General features: G+C 38.4%; 1 protein-coding gene across 1 annotated transcript in view; it reads right to left on the bottom strand.

The window, feature by feature from the left end:
• The window catches only part of si:dkey-215k6.1 (transmembrane protein 132C), a 261,586-nt gene that overhangs the window by 76,234 nt on the left and 163,145 nt on the right, over positions 1–22,207 (bottom strand). Inside the window, exon 5 of the mRNA XM_005924517.3 lies at positions 1,113–1,308. Coding sequence (XP_005924579.1) covers positions 1,113–1,308 — 196 coding nt within the window. The remainder of the gene's footprint in view (positions 1–1,112; positions 1,309–22,207) is intronic.

Raw genomic sequence — 22,207 nt, 5'->3', positions numbered from 1 at the left:
CATATCAAAAGATATGCAAATAAGCAAAAGAAGATGGATGGATGAATGGAATAGTGCTTGGCTGTTTTTGACTGGACCCCATAAAAGGTTTAATTAAGAGTTTAATTAAAGTATTTGTGTAACATTTGCTATGATCTTTCACATTTGCTACCTAGTATGGCCTGCTGCCCACTACAGCTAATTTACAGTGCCAATATGTTATTAGCATTAGATTATTTCCTCTCATTTTCCAAGTGTATAATAAATAAATAAATGCCTATTTTTAATCCTTTGGTTTTGTTCTGAAGACTTGTTGCTAATGTCAGTGCTTTTTAAAGTCTAGCAACATGGAAGGTTTTCCCCTCAACTCCAAATGGTCATGGCAGAGGACCACCAGTCCAATAAACACCAATAAAGGCATCAGGCAGATGCCAGATATTTTTTCCTGTTAAAGGGTTGTTTTTCCTTCCCACTGTCGCCATGTGCTTGCTCATAGAGGAGTGTTAGATTTTTTCGTTTAGATTTTTTAGAGTTTCCTCTGTATTATTGAAGGGTCTTCACCTTAGAATAGAAAGTGCCTTGAGGTGAATGTTGTTGTGATTTGGCATTATATAAACAAAACTGAACTGAGCTCAATTTACATATGTATAAAGGGCAGCCTTTGTATTTAATTATTACAAGGAAGGACACCTACAGGATACAATAGGGAAGTGAAAGTAAGGGCATCTGTGAATTTTAGGCAATGATTGTTATTACAAGGTCTGTGTGAGTGACTCTATGTCAGTCTGTCAATCTGCATGACTGCTTGTGAGGCTGCTTATTATTTTGAAACCTGTGAGGAAAAAAAACTGCTGTGTGTCTGTCTAAGAAGGTGGGAGAGAGAGAGAGTAAGAGAGAGAGACCGGGAGGCTTGTAGCAACAGGAGGGGGTAAACAAGTTGACCTTTCCAGCTTTGATCACCCTAGAGGAAGGAGGTGGCTGGGGGTGTCAGCAAGAAGGTTAGAAGGAGGAGGGAAATGGAGGGAAAAATTACGTCTATTCCAGCAAATGTAACAAGTGTGTGCTGCTGGGAATGTCAATATGTATGCTCATAGATATCTATATCTGTACTCATCTATCAAATCATCCCTTACCTCAGCCAGTGGTACGATGCCCTGTATGTCGGCGCTGCTGATATAGAGGTGTGAAACTTTCTCTGTTTGCCTGGAAGTTGTCTGTGTGCCAGCTGGGTATTCAACGCTCCAGTGTAGAGTCTGGGTTGGCACCAGGTTAATCACGTTATCCACCTCAAAGTCGAGCTGCATCACCTCATAGGAAGGACTTTCTAAACTGCAAAGACAAACAGTGGTTAGAGATGTTAGAGATATTAGAAATATTTGCTGTCTTTATAGGATGCTCTATGGATTTAGACATCACTAACATACTAACACAAAGGCAGTGGAGACCAATATAATACGTAGATTACAGTTATTATTTTTATATGGTAGAATAATTTATTTGTTCTTTAAAATATTCAGAATGGGTACCCTTGAGCTAGTCACAATTCCTGACACTGACCAAACACTACTACCACTGCTTATGAAAATGATAATGACCAAATGTTTTAAAGAACAAAGAAAAACAGTGTTTAATACAAAGCAATGTCATTATCAGAAACTCCATATCATATCAGAACAGAACCTCATTATGGGCTACACATCTTAGCTAAGCAGGTATTAAGTCTTACAAACTTGCTCGAGATCCTACTGTTTAAAGTAAAACTGCATATTTAATGTACACCCTTTGGATAACTGCCTTGACGGACAAACCTTTTCTAATTCCCACATCATCGCTTAGCACTGTTTATCACAGCTGCTGGTGTGGCTCATTTATGCACAAGGTGTCCTTTGGTTTATGTGCCCCAGAGCTAAGGGAGGGATCTGTAACCCCTAAATCATTATTTGTCAATCATCACAGTTATTGCTGTGGAGGCGTGTGTGTTTTAACCTAAAACATGTTGTTGTGCCAAACCTCAACAAGTAGTTTGCAGTGCTTAAACCTAAAAAGTAAGAAAAAAAAGAACAATTTCGGTTGAAAAAAGGTGAAAAATTGAACAACTTTGCAAAAAAAAGAAAGAAAGAAAACGAACTCCCAGTATATGTCACTAACACTTCTTCAACCTCCTAATACAGATTTGTGGCTCTCTAATAGAGATACCGTGGCTCCTGGTGGCTGACATTGCCATAGATAGCATGTCAGTACCAATGCCACAGGGCCCCAACTGCATAATAGTGTGTAGCATTAGGTATCTGAAAATGTGGTATTAAATTGCTCTTTGAGATAAGAACAAACTGATGTAAAAAGTTTACCCGATTAACCTAACCATTAATAAACTTTTGGTATTGCGCGCATCAGTAACTGATTCACTTAAAACTTTCTACCTGGGAAACTACTGCAACTTAAGAAATCTTCTCTTCACATACATCCCGATTCATGTCCTCATTTGTATCCACAGAAATGTGTCTGTCATTTTGACAACTTGGATTCCTGCAGCACATCATGCCCTTATAACTTTTCAGACTGTCATTACCTGCTTTGCTTCCTTGCCTGTCAGACATCCTGATTCTACCTGCTGCTACTGTGAATTACAGACCATTCTATCATTTGTCACCACACAAATTCTTTGCATCTTCTTCTTCTTCTAGACTTCAGCCAGCTTTGAAATAGAGTGTGGTGTCTGAAAGTCAGTGTCAGTAGTGAACACTGTGGTCAGAGTTGGGATAAATGAACGACAAGAAAAATCTACAACAAAAGTGTCATAAAATGCTGTGTTTTTCCCACTTTAAGATGTCACACACAGAGCAAGAGAAACATCAGACCTGTATTAAATAGAAAAGCTACCTGTAATATGTGTGTAAATTTCTGCATCGAGATAGAAGTCACAGATACCCACTTTACGGTTCATAGCAAGTAGAACAGAAAAGGTTTCCTGGGTTGCATTTTGGAGATAACATTTGCAATACACCAGAGCCAATGATTTCACAGGATAATAACTGATATTTCATCTACATTTTAACAACTGAAAACTCTCTGTGTGGCTATATGTCTAATTCTATTTTTAAGGATTCTCTGTTTCTCGTCTTTATTAACACCCAACCTCAGCAAACACACAAACACAAGCACAGATTTACATGTGTTCAGTGGCTAGTGGAACATTACAAAGAAAGAGCAGCTGTAAATTAATTTTTGAGCTTGTGTTTTAAAGCACCATCTACTACACACACATACACACACACACACACACACACACACACACACACACACACACACACACACACACACACACATATAGATCCGCATGGGTTAAAGGCCATGACAAAGCCAATTGCTGAGGGCCTGTGATATCTGGCATGTCATTGTGTCTAGGGAGATGGGGCAAGAGATGTGTTACACTGATAGATTAAGGAGAGAAAGCTGATGGGTGTCAGCTCCCCTTGACCTGCTTTTGTTTCATCTATCTCTGCAAATCTGTCCGCCTTACTTTGTCTCTTAACAAGCCTAACACAACATCATAGTACAGCTAAAATGGTTTCTTACTTAGTGAACCATATAGTCTAGAAACAGGACAATTTTATTTATTACTTATCCTGCTTTTAACTTATCCTGCATGCAAACCATGTGTAAGCCATTACATGAAATCTGCTTCCAAGAAGCCTGACTTGATGGTGTTGAGCAATAGTTTTTTAGGCATTCTGAAGGTCTTTCACTGGAGACTGGCTGCTTTTTCACAGATTTTCAGTCCAATGCTATGCCTGACAAGGACTTGAGAGATGCATCTGTCCCTTCACTTAATCTGTCTACTGCTTGCTGAAGCCTCATCAGTAAAGTTCTCAATTAAACCATTACGAGAAACATGGAGAAAAAGCTGAGGTATGCCCAGTTACAGAAGTGCTGAACAAAAAAATCAGTGGCAACAGGCCTTATGGAATGTTGAATGAAAATTGGAATTTCTGATTTACTTTTACTCACCTTTTTTGTATATATTAGTATTTATGTAGGAGATCAGAAGAACTGCACAATGGTGAGTTTCTACAGATATCTGTAAAACACGCTCAAAGTTCTGTCATGGTTTGAGGTTGCATCTCAACCAGTGGCGTTGGGGATTTTGTAAAAACTGATGGAATCATGAAAACAGAAAAGTACTGTCAGATTTTAATCCACCATTGGATTTCATCTGGAAAACGTCTGATTGGTAATGGTTTCATTTTTCAGCATGACGATGATCTTAAATATATTACCAATGCATTGAAAGCATACCTGGATAGAAAAAAAAAACCACAAAGTGGAACACTATCCATCATGGACTATAATTCTCAGAGCCTAGACCTCAACATTACTAAAGCGGTGTCAGATCATCTCGGCACAAAATGCAGTGACCATCCAAAGAAGAGCTCCAGATGTTCTTCAAGAAGCCTGGTTTTCATTTGAAATATTGACTTTCAAACTCTGTTTTAGCCTTAGATCCTGTACTACTATAACCCATTACATGTATTTATTTTCCTTCCAAGAAGCCTGACATTCTTGTAATTGTTTAAAATGGTCTTGACTATTAGTTCTTCAGGTGCTCTGAAGGTCTTTCAAAGGCTTTTTCTGGAAACTAGCTGTTTTTTCACTGATTTTCAGTCGAAGGCTATACCTGACACAGGATTTAAGAGATGCATCTGGCTCTTCAGTTGATCTGTCTACTGTTCACTGAAGCCTCATCAGAAGCCTATTTATTTTTGCAGAAGTTGTAATAGCTTGCTGCACCTATTTCTCATTTTCCTACCACATATAAAGAAGTGAGGAGTGGCTAAAGACTTTTGCACAGTGCTATATGCTTTTCCTCTAAATTGATGTTGGTGTTTTCCACAATCCTTCTATGCATCATCTTCCACTTATGCCACTCACTGTTGACGGAGCCTATCCAAGCTAACATAATGGGAGAGGTGGGGTATACACTAGACAGGTCACCAGTTTGTTGCATGGCTAACGCAGAAACAGACAACCAGTTACACCTACAGACACTTTACAATCACCAGTTAACTAATTCCACCAACTGCATGTCTTTGGACTATGGGAGGAAGCTGGAGTACTGGAGAAAACCCATGCAGACACAGCAAAAAACAGAAAACCCCCCAAAACCTTTCTGCTGTAAGATACCAGTGCTAACCACCATGCTACATACTGTCTAAAAATTAATACTAACTGACTAGATTTATGCAACAGACCTTTCTTGGTGTTGCTCACCTCTCACCTTATGAGAACTGATCCCTACAACCCTGGACAAGCACTGAGGAAGTGACTGATGGATGGGTAGATGTTGATGTGTTAATCTAATACTGTTCCTCCAATATGATATGAATGCAGCATGAGGTAATGATATCAATATCTTTGGACTTGAAACATCCTCTTAACTATCAAGTCCAATTCCATTAGTGTTTTTTGCATATGAAATATTCAGGAGCAATCCTCTGTTTTTCACTTGAATTAAGGTTTTGATGTCTTTGAATTTTTGAATACTGCCATTGTCTACCATCCCCTATGTATGCATGTTCATGTGTATATTCCTCAAAATGACTCATTATTAAACCCCGAAGGACACAGTAGTAGCCCTATTTCATATTTTCCTGGGTGAAACCCAACACACAGCAGTAGTTTAGACATGTACACTCTGAGACACAACGCTCTGTCACTCTTGCTATCTGTTCCTGTCTCTCTCACACTCACAGACACTTGCACACAGGCAGTGCACAAGTAACACACTCCTCTCCCTGTTTCACACACACACTTACACATACACACATGTACAAAGCACCACCCAAAAATTGTTCAGTGTGTTTGGGTGCAGTGTAATCGCTGGAGCTGAAAAAGCAATGTGTCTGCAGTGACAGGTTCATTCAGGTGTTAGCTCTGTCCCAACCACAAGGCTCCAAAACAATATAACACTGTCCTCTAGTGCATACGCATACGCAGACACTTTCACACATACACACACCAGTACATTGTTCTCCAACACTCAAAACTAAGCAAACAAAAACCACTGCAGGAGTTCACACTTTCCTGCAGGCAGTAGTGACCTTCAGGTGTTATTCCTGTTACTGATACAATGGGTCAAGGTTGTTCGAATGGGTCAAAATATGTCATCTGACCTTCATTTGCAAACTGCCTTACAACCATGGTCACGCGCAGGTTACAAACTGCTTGACTTTGGTGAACCTGTACTTCTGTGCAAAATAGAAATGAAAAGACATGTAATTAAGTGTGGCATTTACACAAGATGAAAGCCCCACAAATGGGCTCTTGCTCATTTTGCCAGCTTTATCTCCCATCCTACAGATAGCTTCAGTAGCTGGTTTATAGAGGTACACTGTGTTGCCTGACGTATTTGCTCATCTGATTTCACACACATGTGAACTTAAATGATATCCCATTTCTAATCCATAAGGTTTAATAAGATGTCACCCTACCCTAGTGGGGTGGGGTGGTAGTTTCAGTTCTTCTGGTAAAGCCTTCCACAAGGTTTAGGAGTGTGTTTATGGGAATCTTTGACCTTTCTTCCAGAAGTCCATTTGAGAGTTTTGTGGACTGATGCACACTTAAATTAGAACAGGAAGGGGGCATCCCAAACTGTTGCCATAAAGTTTGAAAATATCCAAAATGTCTTGGTATGCTTACTTTCACTGGAACTAAAGGGCTGAGCTGAACTCTTTAAAAACAACCCCACGCCTTTATTCCCCCTCCACTAAACTTTACACTTGGCAAAATGCAGTTGCATAGTGCCATTCTCCTGGCAACTGCCAAACCGAGACTTTTCCATTGGATTGCTAGATAGAGAAGCATGATTTTTCATTTCAGAGAATGTTATCTGACACTTTGTGTTGCGCTTGGTAATATAGGCTTGGATGCAGCTACTCGGCCAAGGAAACCCATTCGATGAAGCTGTCTATGCACTGTTCTTGAGCTAATCAGTCAGGTTTCAGAGCCCATCACAGTACAGAAACAGCTTTAGTGAAGGTTATAAATGATCTTCTTATGACCTCTGACAGTGGACTTCTCCTGCTTGACGTTAGTGCAGCGTTCCATACTGTGGACGATATTTTATTTCAGCGATTAGAGAGTCCTCTTCACACAATAAGGCTAATTATGGTGTTCGACAGGGTTCTGTGCTAGGACCAATTCTGTTTACATTATACATGTTTCACCAATATCCTACACTTTACATAGTATCATTAGAAGGCATAGCATAAATTTTCACTGCTCTGCAGATGAAACCCAACTTTATCTATCCATGAAGCCAGATAACACACACAAATTAGTTAAACTACAGGAATGTTTTAAAGACATAAGGATGTGGTTGACCTCTAATTTCCTGCTTCTAAATTCAGATAAAACTGAGGTTTTTGATGCTCGGTCTAAAAATCGTAGTTACATGGTATCTAACTAGATGCTTATTCTAGATGGGACTACTCTGGCCTCCAGTAACACTGTGAGGATAATCTTGGAGTCATTTTTGACCAGGATATGTCCTTCAATGAGCACATTAAACAAATATGCAGGTTCAAGATTCCCATGATGCACTTAGTGTATCTTCTTCAATCAACTTTTTCAATAACTCCGTGTTTATACACCTCTTTGCATTAAATTATTAGTTATTTTTAATCTCTGGTTCTGGTTCTTGTCTTTGTGTTGTCTTCCTTCCCTCACTCCAACCGTTCACGAAAGATGGCTGTCACTCCCTGAGCCTGGTTCTACTGGAGGTTTTTGTCAAAAGGGAGTTCTTCCTTCTCAAGTGCTTGCTTATAGGTGGTCATATGATTTTTGGGGTTTTCTCTGTTTTCACTGTATTATGTAGGATCTTTACCTTGCAATATAGTACCTTGAGGCAACTGTTCTTGTGATTTGGTGCTGTATAAATAAAACTGAATTTAATTTAATTGATTTTTTGTCATATCGCACATTTTTTTAATCATTACAGTTTTATGACATTTTCAATCAGTTTGTTCCTAATGATGCCACATCATTGCTTTTATTATTATTGCTTTTCAAACATACAAACTTGCCCTAAGGGAAAATTAAAAAATACTCAATTTTGCCTATACACTTTTCATAAAGTGAACTATTTATACATTTACTGTTTGCCATGGGCCCTAAATTAAAGTATCATATTGTATTGAGGGGCTCACTGGTATACCATCCACAGTACCAACCTGTTATGGCAAAAAGAGCCACGTAAAAAGCCAAGTATTAAAGTTAAGCTGTTAATTTACCCATCAGGTTCCTACCCTCACCTGTGGTCACAAGCTCTGGTTTAGTGACCAGAAGAATGATTCATTTATTCCAGCGTTGGAAATTAGTTTCTTGAATGGACGGATGAATAGATGGAGCTGTAGGTTGTATGAAAAAAAAAGACCAAAAAAAAAATACTTTTGTTTAAAAAAATGCAATTGAACTTTAATTACAATAATACTAGTAATACTCTTTAGTCATTCGACTGTTTTCCTACCCCTCCATACTCAAGTACATATCTCTGGCCACTGAAGGACAAACAACTCTGACTGCGATTGCAGGCTGTCAGTTTGCTGTTTACATCAGCTGTCAATATGTTCCTGCGTCTTTTTACTCTGGAGGAGGCTGTAAAACATTGTCAAATGAGTCAGATACGAGTAGATGAGTCAGTGAAACTCAGTTCTGTCAAAGGACAATGATACTCAGGTGAGTTGTTGAACTGAACTTTTCTGTCAGCAGGTGCTGCTGTTAGCCTCTGTTAGCTGTTGGGTAGTAAAACTTTCTTTGAAGTTAATCTAATATTGTTGGACTCAGACCCTTAGCAAATAAACTCTCACCTGATGTGAGACTGTAAACTGTTTCTCAGAGGGTATCTGAGCTGTTCTTGTTTAGCTGCCTCATTTTCACATTTTCTTATTTTTACTGCCCTGACCTCTGATGAGGCTTGAGATAAGGAGTAAGAGGATGATATTTTATTCCAACACTATTCTCTTTTCACCTTTGTGTTATGAATAAATCTTCTTTTTTGGTACCGGTACTGGTTTTATTTTGCTGTATTAATCTATGACACCTTAAAGGCCGGTCCGTGAAAATATTGTAGGACATAAACTGGTCCACGGTACAAAAAAGGTTGGGGACCGCTGATTTAAATGATCCTCCACTGGTACTAACGGTCCAAAATGTGAAAGAAAATATCACTGACAACACTGCAACATCATCAGCAACCTTAACCACTGATACAAGGTAGAATTATGCCAAATTCTGATCTGACTTTTGGAATGTTGCAACAGCAATTGGGAATCGTCAGATCAGGCAACATTTTCCAAATCTTTTAATGTCCAATTTTGATAAGGCTTTGGAAACTATAGCCTCAGTTTCCTGTTTTTATCTTACAGAAATGGCAACTGGTCTGGTCTTCTCCAAGGATCAACAAGTTCAGAGAAGCCCTTCTGCTTATCCAGGATAGAAAAATGGCCATCTGAGTTATTGCTACCAACTTAGCTTGAAGCTTTCTCACCATTCTTTTCTGACCTCTGAAAACAATCCTAGAGATGGTTGTGCCACAAAATCGGCTGGTTTTCATCTTTGTTTTGTGTTGTTGGCTTTTTGTTCACATGTATACACTAAAATAGAGATCGTATGCGTGTAGTCATTGTGATAGAAATATGTTTTGGTGTATTGAACTGTAGCTTCAGATTTATGTAGTTAACTGGTAATTATGTGACAATGTGTTTCAGGTCATTTTATGGAGTAACAAGAAAGTAAGGTAACATGTAGAATGATGGATTACTTTCTTCAGCGGGTAATTAATCATCAAACCATCAAGCCATCACTTACTGTTATTCCTTTGATGTAACACCCTGGAAAAGCTAGCCATTGCATAATTTCACTACTTTCATTGTGGTTTAATAAGGTTATTGGTTATTTTGTATGAGAAATACATAATTTGACAATTTCATTGACAGTGCTCATTAAAATCCATCGTAATATTTATCTAATTAGATGACTGTCTAGCAAACTGCTGTGGTGTCTTGTATTCTCGAAAAAGAAAAAAGTAATAATACAACTTAATTAATTCATTTATTTATTCAACTAACTGTTATTTTCTTGCACTTAGCAAGACACAGTTCTTATAGTGGTGGTTGGTTAATGTGCTGGCACCCCATTCCTTTCAGTTATCCAGCCACAGCATTCTTATACTGTATACAGAGTTTATAGGTAATAGTACTTCGTATTGTTTTTTATGTAACCAATGAATTATATTTTAAGCGTACTATAGAAAAGTAAATTTGATAAGAAGAGGAAAGATGTTAGACAAAAAACACAGAAACAATCACAATCTCTTATAAAACAGCCCTTTAAATACTTCATAGAGCCGAACATCTATCTGCGTGTAGCCAGTTACATAGACTGGACTAGCTTAGCCTATAAACCCAGATATAAAGATACTCTTTTGGCAGCAGTCAGTGTCTTGTGAGACGCACTTGCTGGACTCACACTAGTGTGTAACTTGTTTGGCACATCTGGAGTCTCAGAGCTGATTAGGGGAGATGATTGACATCTCCCCCCCTGTTTATCTATTTAGCTATCAATTAAGCAATTTAGCTTCTAGAATGGTCAGTTGAGATAAAAATCTTGTTTGCAGTCTCATTGATTCTCTTAATCCCTCATTCTTTAGCACCTGGAGAACCTGTTTGTTTACCGTCCCGTTTTGTGTTTGTGTGCTATATATGCATTCATATTATATTATTTATTTTGCCCAGTAGCATGAGTGTGTGTCTGTGTGTGGCAATGGGTTGTTGAAAGTGAAAAGAGGATATCTGGCACACTGACCCAAGAGGGAAAGCAAATACAAATACACCAATTTTGGGGAACCTCCAGTAGCCTTGCAATAGAAGTAGAAACACTGTCATCAAGGGTGTAACACACATCGCTTAGTCCCAGCTTTAAAAAATAAAACATAAAAACATAGAGACAGCAAATGTGATTGAATTAGGAAGTTAGATTTGAAAGTTAAGTTTGCCATTGCATCCAATATATGCCACTTTAGAACCACAGCATCTGATTTGAAACTGATGCATTTTATTCCTCAATCGAGGTATGTGACTCATGTATTAAATGTTTAAATATTCATCAGTGAATATAAATCACAACTAAACTAAATGTTAGTGTGGTGTTTGATCATGATGATTACTGAGAACTGTATTCTTCCCCTCGAAAACTTGCATTGTTTTTGTTAGAGGAGTTCAGTACCTTGTGGCTCTGCTGTAATTCAACCCTGTTGCTGACCCCTTGCTAGCCTGTCCTCCTTAAGAGAAGCAGAAGGTAGCTGTAGAAAAATCTTTCCCTTTAAGTCACCCTCAAAGCTGCAAAAAAAAAAAAAAATCACATAAGCACACACGCACACACACACACACACACACACACACACTGATGCACACCATGTAGTAAGTGCAGGGAGGACAGGTTGTCTTATCAAAGTGTGCTACAGGAAAGTGGTGGTATCAGGGGAAATTCAAAGGACAATAGAGAACAAACACACACACACACACACACACACACCAATAGGCATGCACCGCTGGCAAGAAGAGAGGCAACATCCCCTGGAAGAATACAAGGCAGGATGGAAAGGATGGAAACCGGAGGAGAACAAGAAAAAAAAGGTGAAGGAACAATTTTTCTCTTTTTGCTCAGAGGAAGTTGTCACTTACAGCATTTCCCCTCAGCACCTGCACAGCCAGTGGCTGACAGCAGGTGTGTGTATTTCTTACACAGAGAGAAACATAGGGAGATATGAGACTAATGCAAAAAGAAAGAGATACTGTAGGTAGGTATAGACAGACAGACAGACAGACAGACAGATAGACAGACAGATAGAACCACACACAGACACAGAGAGCTGTCAGAGATATGTTTTTTGCTAAAGGAAGACAGACAAAGACTCAAACATAGGGGAAGCGATGCCAGGCGGAACCACAGGACGATATCACGCTGTCATAACCATCAACCACCTTCACCTTCATTGTTTGTGTGTGAGTGTTTGGACACATAGATGCAACGCACTGTCGCAGACAACCCCCTGTCAGTTTGGTTTAAAGCCCACCAAAACCATGTGTGTGAGTGTGTTTGTGGGTAAAGGTGCATATAATTTTGTACATTTTAGTGAGTTTATTTCATTCCAGCCTGGCAGTCCATCATCCATTCAGTCTTAATTTCAACACCTCACTGTGCACTTGGATGCACACATGCAACCATGCATCCACACACACAGACACACGCTGGGTCTTTTTAAAATGTTTCAGCCTCCACTGACCAGCTGTCGGATCTGGGTTGCCATCAGATATCAAACCCTATAATGTCAAGGGAAATGTTAGAAAGAGAGAAAGCAGGATAGGGTGCTATTTTAAAATCTACAGCAGGACAACCCCTTGGAGTTGCCCACAGAAAAAGAGAGGACTGTTTGGTTGCACTGGTAGAGGGTAGTTAAGAGTAATTAAGAGACAAAGATACTAAATAAAGAGAGAGAATGTTGTATGCAATTGCAGATTATGAAACAACATTACAATTTTGTGACTTGAATGTTACCTCATTTGGTTTAGTGCAGATTAGTGAGCTATGGTGTAATTTCACTTTTCCCCCAATTTTGAATACTATATTTGTTATGTTCTATATGACATCTGCCACCATTACTTCTGATTAAAGATTGCACAGAGCAGAAACCTATTTACTTAATTTCTCAATAGATAAAACAAAGTTTTACAAAGAAATGATGTTGGTTGCCAAAAATCAACTGTAAAATGTAAATAATTTCTTAAAAAAAAAATAAAGAGGCCAATTATATTGCATGTAAGACATTGCAAAAAACCCCAAAAACATCTGCCTACTATGGTTTCCTATGGTTGTCTGTCTCTCTTTGTTAGACCTGGGATAGACTCTGACCTGTCTAGGGTGTACTCCACCTCTAGAAAGGGGTAGGAAAGCCACCAGCTCCTTTCGTGACCCCGAGTTAAGTATTTAAGAAAATGCATGAATGGAGCCAAAAAGCAGAAATATCAGTGACAAACAGACCTCTTTTAACCTCTCTCCCTTCACACTGACTAATTTATTCTTACACATAGAAGTATGCTCAAACAAAAATTTTAAATTTTGACAAAAGGTTATTCTATTTACTGATAATTTCAAACCTCAGAGAAGATGCCTAATTTTCCTTTTCGTGCTTTTTTGTCAACACTGACTGTAAAACACAGGGAAGATAAGCAGATCTATAGTGCTTGTGTCTGTGTGGAAGACAAAGAGAGTGAGTGTCCAAGCTGGTGAGGTTGTCAATGAGAGGACAGAGGGGACTCTGGGGGAATGAGCTTGCAGAAACAAAGGACATGCACAGACTCAAAAACACATCACAAACCACTGTACACATACAAGTAAATACACACAGTCTGCTAGATCATGCTGAAGTGAAAACTGTATTTTGGTAAAAATGCCATGTTTCTATGCTCCTTATTGAAATTTGTACATGTGCTACTAACAGATGTTCACAAGTAAAAGTTAAGACGATAAGAGTTCTGAAAAATACGATCATACACACTTGTATTTTATAGAAAGGTAATTTTTCATAAAAAATCATACAATTAAAAATAATAATGTACAATAATCTACATTGTCTTTAAAATAAGATACAATTATGCAAACCTTGTCTCTGGTGTCTGATGGTTGCAACAGCTGTTAAGGGATTATTGTTGTATACTAACCATAAAATACAAACATTCACACATAATAGGTATTTTTTGGATGATTTCTGCCGGGTAGTCGTGATCCACATAAATCCGACGTCCATCTATGCGTATATCCTTCTTCATCCATGCTTTTTTCAACAATAATAATAGGTATTTTTTAAAGGATGTTTTGTACTTACACTCATCCCACTCGCTCATTTTAAACACTTACTAGATAGAGAAAGCAAAAGAGAGTTTCACTGACTAGTCCAGTTTTTTTCTTACAGTGTTCGTTGTATACATTTCTATATATTTCTATTTATTTCCATCCTTGCCAATTTGTGGTACTGCAGATACCTCCATGATTTTATCCCTGATGAAGTTATGTTTCTCAGTATTATTTCTATCTTGTACAATTTTCCTCTCGCTCTGTCTTCCTCTCACAGACGCTATGCCAGCTATATCCTTTTCTGATTGCACATAGGCCCTTTTTCTGACATATACAGGCCCCCTGTCAAGCACTTGGACCCATACATACAGACCTATGCTACGTCTTATTCTTGTTTGCCCTTTCTTACTCACAGCTACCCCCTATCAGGACAACCAAATAGTGCCCTGTTTTTCTAACATACACAGATGAACACGCTTGCTTGAATATTGTCTGTTTTTATCATTTACCCATTTTTTAAGCTATTCATACTACCTCCCTCTTTCCTTATTTTAACCACAGTGACACACTCTCTCTTTCCATCACATACGGGACAAACACAGACCCCCAACCCAGATCTTCACCAATGTGTAACATGCAAATGCTTTTAAGAGAAGCCCAGCAAAGGGACAACAGTGTGTGTCTACACCTGTGTATGAATGTGTTTGCATACTTAAATCGCCTCTGAGGCATAATGTTTTGTCTTTTTTACTTTTTCTGCTTTTTTAAATGAATTTAATGCTTTTCTTTCGGGCACATAACAGAGAGAGCTTTCTAAATCATGTTAGATTCTACTTATAATTACTCACATTTTCAGATCAAATGTTTCTTTTGCCATATTAGTCAGCTCAGTCTTGGTATTTGGTTTACTCGCCTGTGTAATTAATTATATGCAATGAAATACATCATTGTGCATTGAATAAAAGAACAAGAATCACAAAACAACTCTCTAAATACGCAGTCTTTTTAATCATTCTAATGGTTTACAAATTTTTATTTGGTAAATAAACAGTGTATTTTATCTACCTTTGCTACTACAAGATGGCAATGAGTGATTGCAGGCCCATCACAATATAAGAAGTACCGTGGCTGTTTCTGCGATTGTGCGATGGCAATACTGAATAATTTACAGTGTCTACCACTACTTTGCACTTTGTTGCATTTTAAAGTTTCAAATACATGAAAGCCTCCGAGAGAAAGAGGAAAAATAGAAGAGAATTGGTGAGTCAGAGAAGACAAGAGGAAAATGAGAGAAACATAAAGAGATGAAAAACAGCAAGAGATACAACGGCATGGGGAAGACAGAGAGATGCAAGGCAGACTTAGAAACATACACAGACAAAATAAACATGATCCAGATCCAAAAGTAGTGAAGGAAACATAAGCAGATTGAGATGCTGAATTTCTGTGACTGTTCTGGTTGTCTAATTGCTGCAAAATAGCAATATATTTATTATTATCTGGATGAAAGGGCTTCTCTGCTTAGGCCACTCACTCCCCAGTTTTCAGAGTTTTCAGTGAGGCTACTTAGTATTATGGTTTATGTTTCGCTTCTGTCAGTGCGCCCCAGGGTGGCTGTGGCTACAATGTAGCTTGCCATCACCAGTGTGTGAATGTGTGTGTCGATGGGTGGATGACTGGATATGTAAAGCGCTTTGGGGTCCTTAGGGAGTAGCAAGGCGCTATACAAATACGGGCCATTTACCATTTACCATGTTTCGTTTTCTTTACTTATGCAAATGTAAAGACTGAAAATATTGGGCAAAGTCATCTACATGTATGGCAATGAGAGGTTTGCTAAGGCAGGGAGACAGCAAAAAAACATAATGCATTTTCATGAATGCACCATGCAACAGAATAAAACCTATTCCCTAACCTACCCTACTCTAATAGCTTTTTAATTTTAAGTTGATAATTACAGTGTTCTTCCAGCATATAATCATCGGCTAGTGAGAGTGACCACTAATATTCTGTAAGTTCTTAAGAAAGAACAAATGCAGAGGAGTCTTTGTTTGTGTAATTAAACATTGACAACTCAAGATAAATAACCAAAGTAAAGTAGACAAAAAACACAACCAGAATCATCTAAAACAGCTAAACAATAAAGTCTTTTAAAACAAAATGTGTAGCATACTTTTTAAGTGCATACATTAACTTTTTATTATTATTACAAATATTTTATTTTTTTCCAACAAGCTCGATTATAAAAAGGCAGACAGAAATCAGCTCACTGTACACTGTGTCTGCTCTGATTTACACTTTATTGGTTCCCATTGCACTTAAATCCCCTTTCCCCAATCTCACACTTACACAGACATACACAATCACAAACTATCGATCTGTGGGCTATGTGAGTGAAAAATCCGGTGCAAAAGAAGACTGACAGCTGGCAACAAACAAAAGCACACATTTTAAAATCAAAAAGCACAGTCACAGATGTAGTATTAAATGCTGTCAACCTATCCTCCATCCCAACCTGATAACCTCTCTCTTTCTTGCCATTACACACATAGATACACGCTCTAACTTTTCCTCTGTGTCCGTAATCAGATATTGATTTAATGCAGCACCAGATATCACATCCATCTCTGCCTTTCTCTATTTTCTCTGATATTTTTGTGCTTTCGTGATATCTGTCCAGTGTCATGGAGACACGCCTTTTGAGATAAGGCCTTGTTGACCCAACCAAGAAACAGATAAAAATGTCTTTGTTTAATTTATTTGTTTCGGAGAAAAAAGTTAATGCAAGTCAGGATGAGAGAGGATCCAGACTGCTGCACCTGCAGACTTTTAACCTGATATTACTGATTCAGTGTATTGTGCTTTGATATGACACCTCTTTCTTTTCATTTAACCCACATTAAGAGGACATGGGTAATGTGCACTTTGTGGCAGTTTAGCATTTTTGTTTGACTCCTCGGTGATCAACAAAAAATATTAAATGTTAATAAGATAGCATGTACTTTATTTAAAACTCTTTAGGGATTCCATCATGCTCACTCGACAGAAAAGTACACCTGCTATTTATTGTAGAAACAAACAAGAAAATAGATTTTGTTTTTAGCACAGTGGCGGGTGTTATAAAAAAAAAAAACTAACCATAAGGAAAGCCAGGAGGGTTTTAAGTAATCGCTAGCTTGTGGCTTGAATAGCACACTGCTCCCACTGTGAATTTTAACCGTGGCATATGCAAAATAGCCTGTAAAAAGTCTTGAAATTATTTTGTCTGCAATAGCATTAAACGCCTACAGAATTTTAGTGGATTTCCCACAGTTTAATTTCCTGTTGTGTCTATCTATAAGACTTTGTGAACTCTGGAAAACAAATATATGCCAATCCCTCTGTGGAAGAATCTAATTTATTTTAGATGTGGGGAGTGTTGTAAAGAGATCAATTAGTCTAGCTGATATTTGTGCTATAAAAAAAAAAAAACTAAACAGAAAGAAAATAGGGGTGGTGAGAATAAAGGAGAGAGAATGAACTAAGACATGTCAACCTAACAAGCAGTAAAAGGGAGAAAAACAGGAAAACAGGAAAGAAAATCTATGTGCATGGAAAATAGTTATGAAAACATTTGACAACAAAAGTACAAGAAAGCACCTGATATATTTTGCTTGGTTTAGTGTCCTGAATGCTCTGCAGCTTTCAGCTGTGCTATGCTTCAACTATGACAAGAAAAATTCACTGCACACCTGAATATTCTTATTAGCGTGGAAATGTAGAGCAGACAACAGAAAGAACAAGGTTCATAGAATTAAGACACTTACGACCTGGGAATGAATGACAATAAGCAAGAATCAGTGACAAAGTTACATTGGGATCCATTAGTGGTTAATGATCAATATTATTTAAATGTATATTATGCATATGATATATCTAAGTGATTTATTTTATTACTATCGTGTTTATTTAGTGTATGTCTTGTTTGCTGTTGTATAACAACACCAGTTCCTTGAAACTGCCTGAAAACAGCATAAAGGCTTATCTTAAAGCCACTTTGTGAAAGCTTGATGGTGCATATAAAAGATAAGACACTGATATTTATCAACAGTCCACAGTCCTTCTTAAAAGCAAGAAAAAATGGACAAAGGTGAAGAGGATAAAATATTCTCTCACATTCTGAACACACACAGAGTGTATTTTATACATTTGTGCAAAATGAAATGTAAGCGATAGCACGGATTTCTGTATGTGTACAGGCATTCACGTTTGAGGGAACGCCTCTGTTTTTATTGCACTAAATGTATCTTCTTTGTGTTACACAGTGATGTGTAAAATCTATGAAGTCTCTACAGTGAACTAATTGTCATTGTTTTTTTATTGTACCGTTTTCATTGTTTTGGTCTCAAACAAGGAAAATGACTCATATCGCTCTTTTCTCTACAATATAGATGGATTCTCGCGACACACACAACAACACACACACACAGACACACACAGACACACACACACACACACTCACACACACACACACACACACATTTCTCACGCCCACACACACACACACACACACACACACTTGCCGTGCTCAAATGTACGCATACACACTCTGACAGAGACTCCAAAAGAGAAAAAGAGAAAGAATGAATTATTAATCACGCCGCCTAATTATGGTGTGTGGCCCTGAGAGAGATATGATCCTGGGGAAATCACATCTAACAGTCATTTATCACAACAAATAGAGTGAAAAACACTGGTTAGAGGAGAAGAGAGAGCAGACGAAACTAGAGAGAAGAAGAGAGAGCAAGAGCAGAGCAAAGAAGGCCAACTGTGCTATCAGATTCTACTATTAAAATATGCTAAGGAGATGCAAGGATAGGGAGGCAAGAGGAAGGGTAAAAGGAGAGTCTAAAATACTAAATTAGGAGATGCTCAAGGGAAACTAAAGCCCATAACAGCGTCAAAACGGGGTTTACATCACAACAAATTTCATTTTCCAAAACAAGGATTAAATATATAAATGGAATGAAAAAGAAAAGAGTACAGGTTCATATTGAGTAACCTGCGCAACAACTTATTCAAGCAGTTCTTCTTTTTACTCATTGGATTTCCTGCTTTTATTGTAAGTAGAAGAGTGAGAGATTTTTTTCCTCCCAAACTTTATGACTTTTGATATTTAGCCTTGCGTATATTTGGCCACCAATAATATACACAGGGGCATCTGAGCTGTGCCATGGCATGGCATGGTGGACTAGGCTGATCTGAAAGAGTGACTGAATCAGGCCAGGTATCAAATCCAGACTGTCAGCCATGCAGACCACGAGCCCACTCAGGCTTTTAAAAAAAATAAAACACCAACTCCCAGAAGGCTCAGCTCTTTGCCTCTCCACCTCCTCTCCCTGACAGCTCAGAGGGAGGTGGGGTGATGGTGTGTGCAAATGCATGCATGTGTAGGAAAGCAGAATTCATGGAAGAAGCAGGGAAGAGGGAGTGATGGAGTGAGAAAAATGCTGAATAGGAGTTGGGAAAGCAGCAGGAACTTGGAAAATAGGCAGAGAGAGAAGTGCAGTAATGTACCACTGTTCCCCCAACAAGGCCACCGAGTAAAAACTGAGAGAATTTCTGGAGTCACTTATAGGGAGCATCTATTTGTAGGTTTGCACTGCACACGAATGTGTATGTGTTCATGCATATCCTTGAGACCATTTTGGAGGCCAAATGTCAGGTTCCCTCCATGCCTGAAGCCACTTACATCAGATGGTAAATGGTCTAGATGCAAAGTGAAACAAGCCTCTGGGTTCAATTCCTCTGCTCATACCAGTGGCCCTGCCAATCAAACAGGGTCAGACTAAGACAGAATGGGATGGAGTGGGTGAAGAGATCATGGAACAGAAAAGAATAAAAAAAATGGGGTGAAAAAAGCCCAAATAAAATATAATTTAAGAGAAAAGGGCAATAAAGAAAATCTTTGAATGGACCGTTACTTGTACACGTTTGTGTGTTTGCATTAAAGAATCTTAAATGACATCGACTTTCAGAAAGGTCACTTTACACACACACACACATACACCTTTCTCTACAGTGTTCTTGGAATCAATTGGCAAGTAAATGCTAGGACATTTTGTGTGTGTTGACACTTCTGGCATTAGGACACTTAATGTCAATTAGAGTGACAGGTAGACAGGTCATTCTGAGGAGGAGACAGTGACAAAGAGTGAAGATAGAGTGTCAAAAGAGGTTTAGACTTTTGATTTCCTATGATGAAAAGTGTTGCAGAAAAAGCATAAGTCAGAAACACAATCTTAGCTGCCCTCACAAGTGCGCGTGCAAACACACACGCACACTAACAGACAGCAAAAACAGAAGCTGTGAATAGCACGTGAATGCTTTGAGACTGCCATGAATAGCATTTAAATACAAATAGCCAGAACATCCTTTCCCACTGTATATTTTTATTAGCGCGCAAATATTCGTGAGACTGACATAATGTATTTATCATCCAGCCCATACCTAAATTTAAGTATTGCCATTAAGTCTGCCACAAAGGAGACAGATCTCACCATTTTCCTACAAGGACTCAGCTCTTATACAAGCTATTCATGTAGACTGAAAGCATCAAAAAATACTTTCAGAATGTCGGATTCACATAGTCAGAAGAGCTATGTTTAACTTTGCCTTTATTATTACCCCTCAGAACATTTGGTTTGCAGTCAGATATTGGATGTTCAGTTTTTTAGTTGTTTTTTTTGTTGTAGTTGTTGTTGCTGTTTAAATACAGATGTGCAAAACCCCACCCAGGCACAGTACAAAAAAAAGGAGTCAGTATCTGTACTTGGGAAACAAACCCACAGGTTGTCCAACTTGTGCAACTGTGATATTTCTGTTATGGCCCTTTAGTTTAATTTCAAGCTGAGCTTATAGCAGCAGAGGGGCACCGTTTGAGATAACACACTTAAGAACAACAGGTGTCCTGATATCCTCTCATTTTACACAGATAGATTAACAACATGAATTGAACATGCAAAAATGTAGAAATATGCAGTGCTGCAATCCACATCTCAAACGTTCCTGATCATTCTGAAAATGTTACTAATGGTAAATGGCCCGCATTTGTATAGCGCTTTACTAGTCCCTAAGGACCCCAAAGCGCTTTACACATCCAGTCATCCACCCATTCACACACTGGTGATGGCAAGCTACATTGTAGTCACAGCCACCCTGGGGCGCACTGACAGAGGCGGTACTACCAAAGGGGCAAAACTCTAGCAGAGTTTAAAAGTTAATCCATTGACTAATCTGTACCTAAAAGCAAAGTAACTTTTAAGTCACCCTTGATTTCTTTATATTTTGCTAGGAAATAAGTAAGGCAATTTGTTGAAACATCAGTAAAGATACCTGGAAATACAGTTTGTAAGGCAAAAACAGAGTTTGCTCATTTCTAACGGGCTTCAAAGTCAATATTTGATATGACCACTTTTATTTTTGAACACAGCCTGAAATCTCTTAGGAAAGCTTTCCTGTAATTTCCTGTAGTCTTCAGATATAGTTATCCAGGCTTCTTGCAGGACATTCAAAACTCTTCTTCAGATGCTGAAAACCTTTTGTCTTGTTCTGTGTAAAGATGATCCCAAACTGCTTTAATAAAGTTGAGGTTTTCATGCTGAGGAGGCCAATCCCAGACTTAGTGTTTCATTGTTTGTTTTGTTTGTGTTTGGAATCTTTGCCAAGCTCAAAGAAGCCATTTCCCATCTGACACTTTTCAGTTGGTATAACATGATGGACCAAAATCTGATGTTTCTTTTCTGCACCCAAAATTTCTGCACCATAATTCCATCAATTGACAAATGTTTTCGCATATGGGGGTCATGTGATTATTGGGGTTTTCTGTTTTCTCTTTATGATTGTAAGGTCTTTACCTTCCTAAATAAAGAATCATAAGGCAACTGTTTGCAATGATTTGGCGCTATATAAATAAAATTAAATTGCAAAGAAAAAAGCCCTGCGACAGACTGGCGACCTGTCCAGGGTGTACCGTGCCTCTCACCCTAAGACAGTTGCGATAGGCTCCAGCGCCCCCCGTGACCCCAAAAAGGAGAAGCTGAAGCCAATGGATGGATGGACAAAAAAATTAAATGAATTGAAAAAGGCCTGTTGCCACTGATTTTCAGTTCTTGTGCAGTTTGGCGTACATCAAGCTTTTTCTCCCCCTTTTTCCTTCCATAAAAATAGCTTCACAACAATCAACGTTTACCTGAGTACACTGAGGTTTTAGCAAACAGCAGATAGCTAACTGAATGATCAGATGCATCTCTTAACTCATGTGTTTGCTGAGTTTATTATT

The sequence above is a fragment of the Haplochromis burtoni genome, unplaced genomic scaffold, assembly GCF_018398535.1.
Source record: "Haplochromis burtoni strain Fernald_Lab_line unplaced genomic scaffold, NCSU_Asbu1 Contig_54, whole genome shotgun sequence".
Lineage (NCBI taxonomy): Eukaryota > Metazoa > Chordata > Actinopteri > Cichliformes > Cichlidae > Haplochromis > Haplochromis burtoni.
Note: the sequence above shows the minus strand (reverse complement) of the source record. Positions and strands in the feature narration are given on the sequence as shown.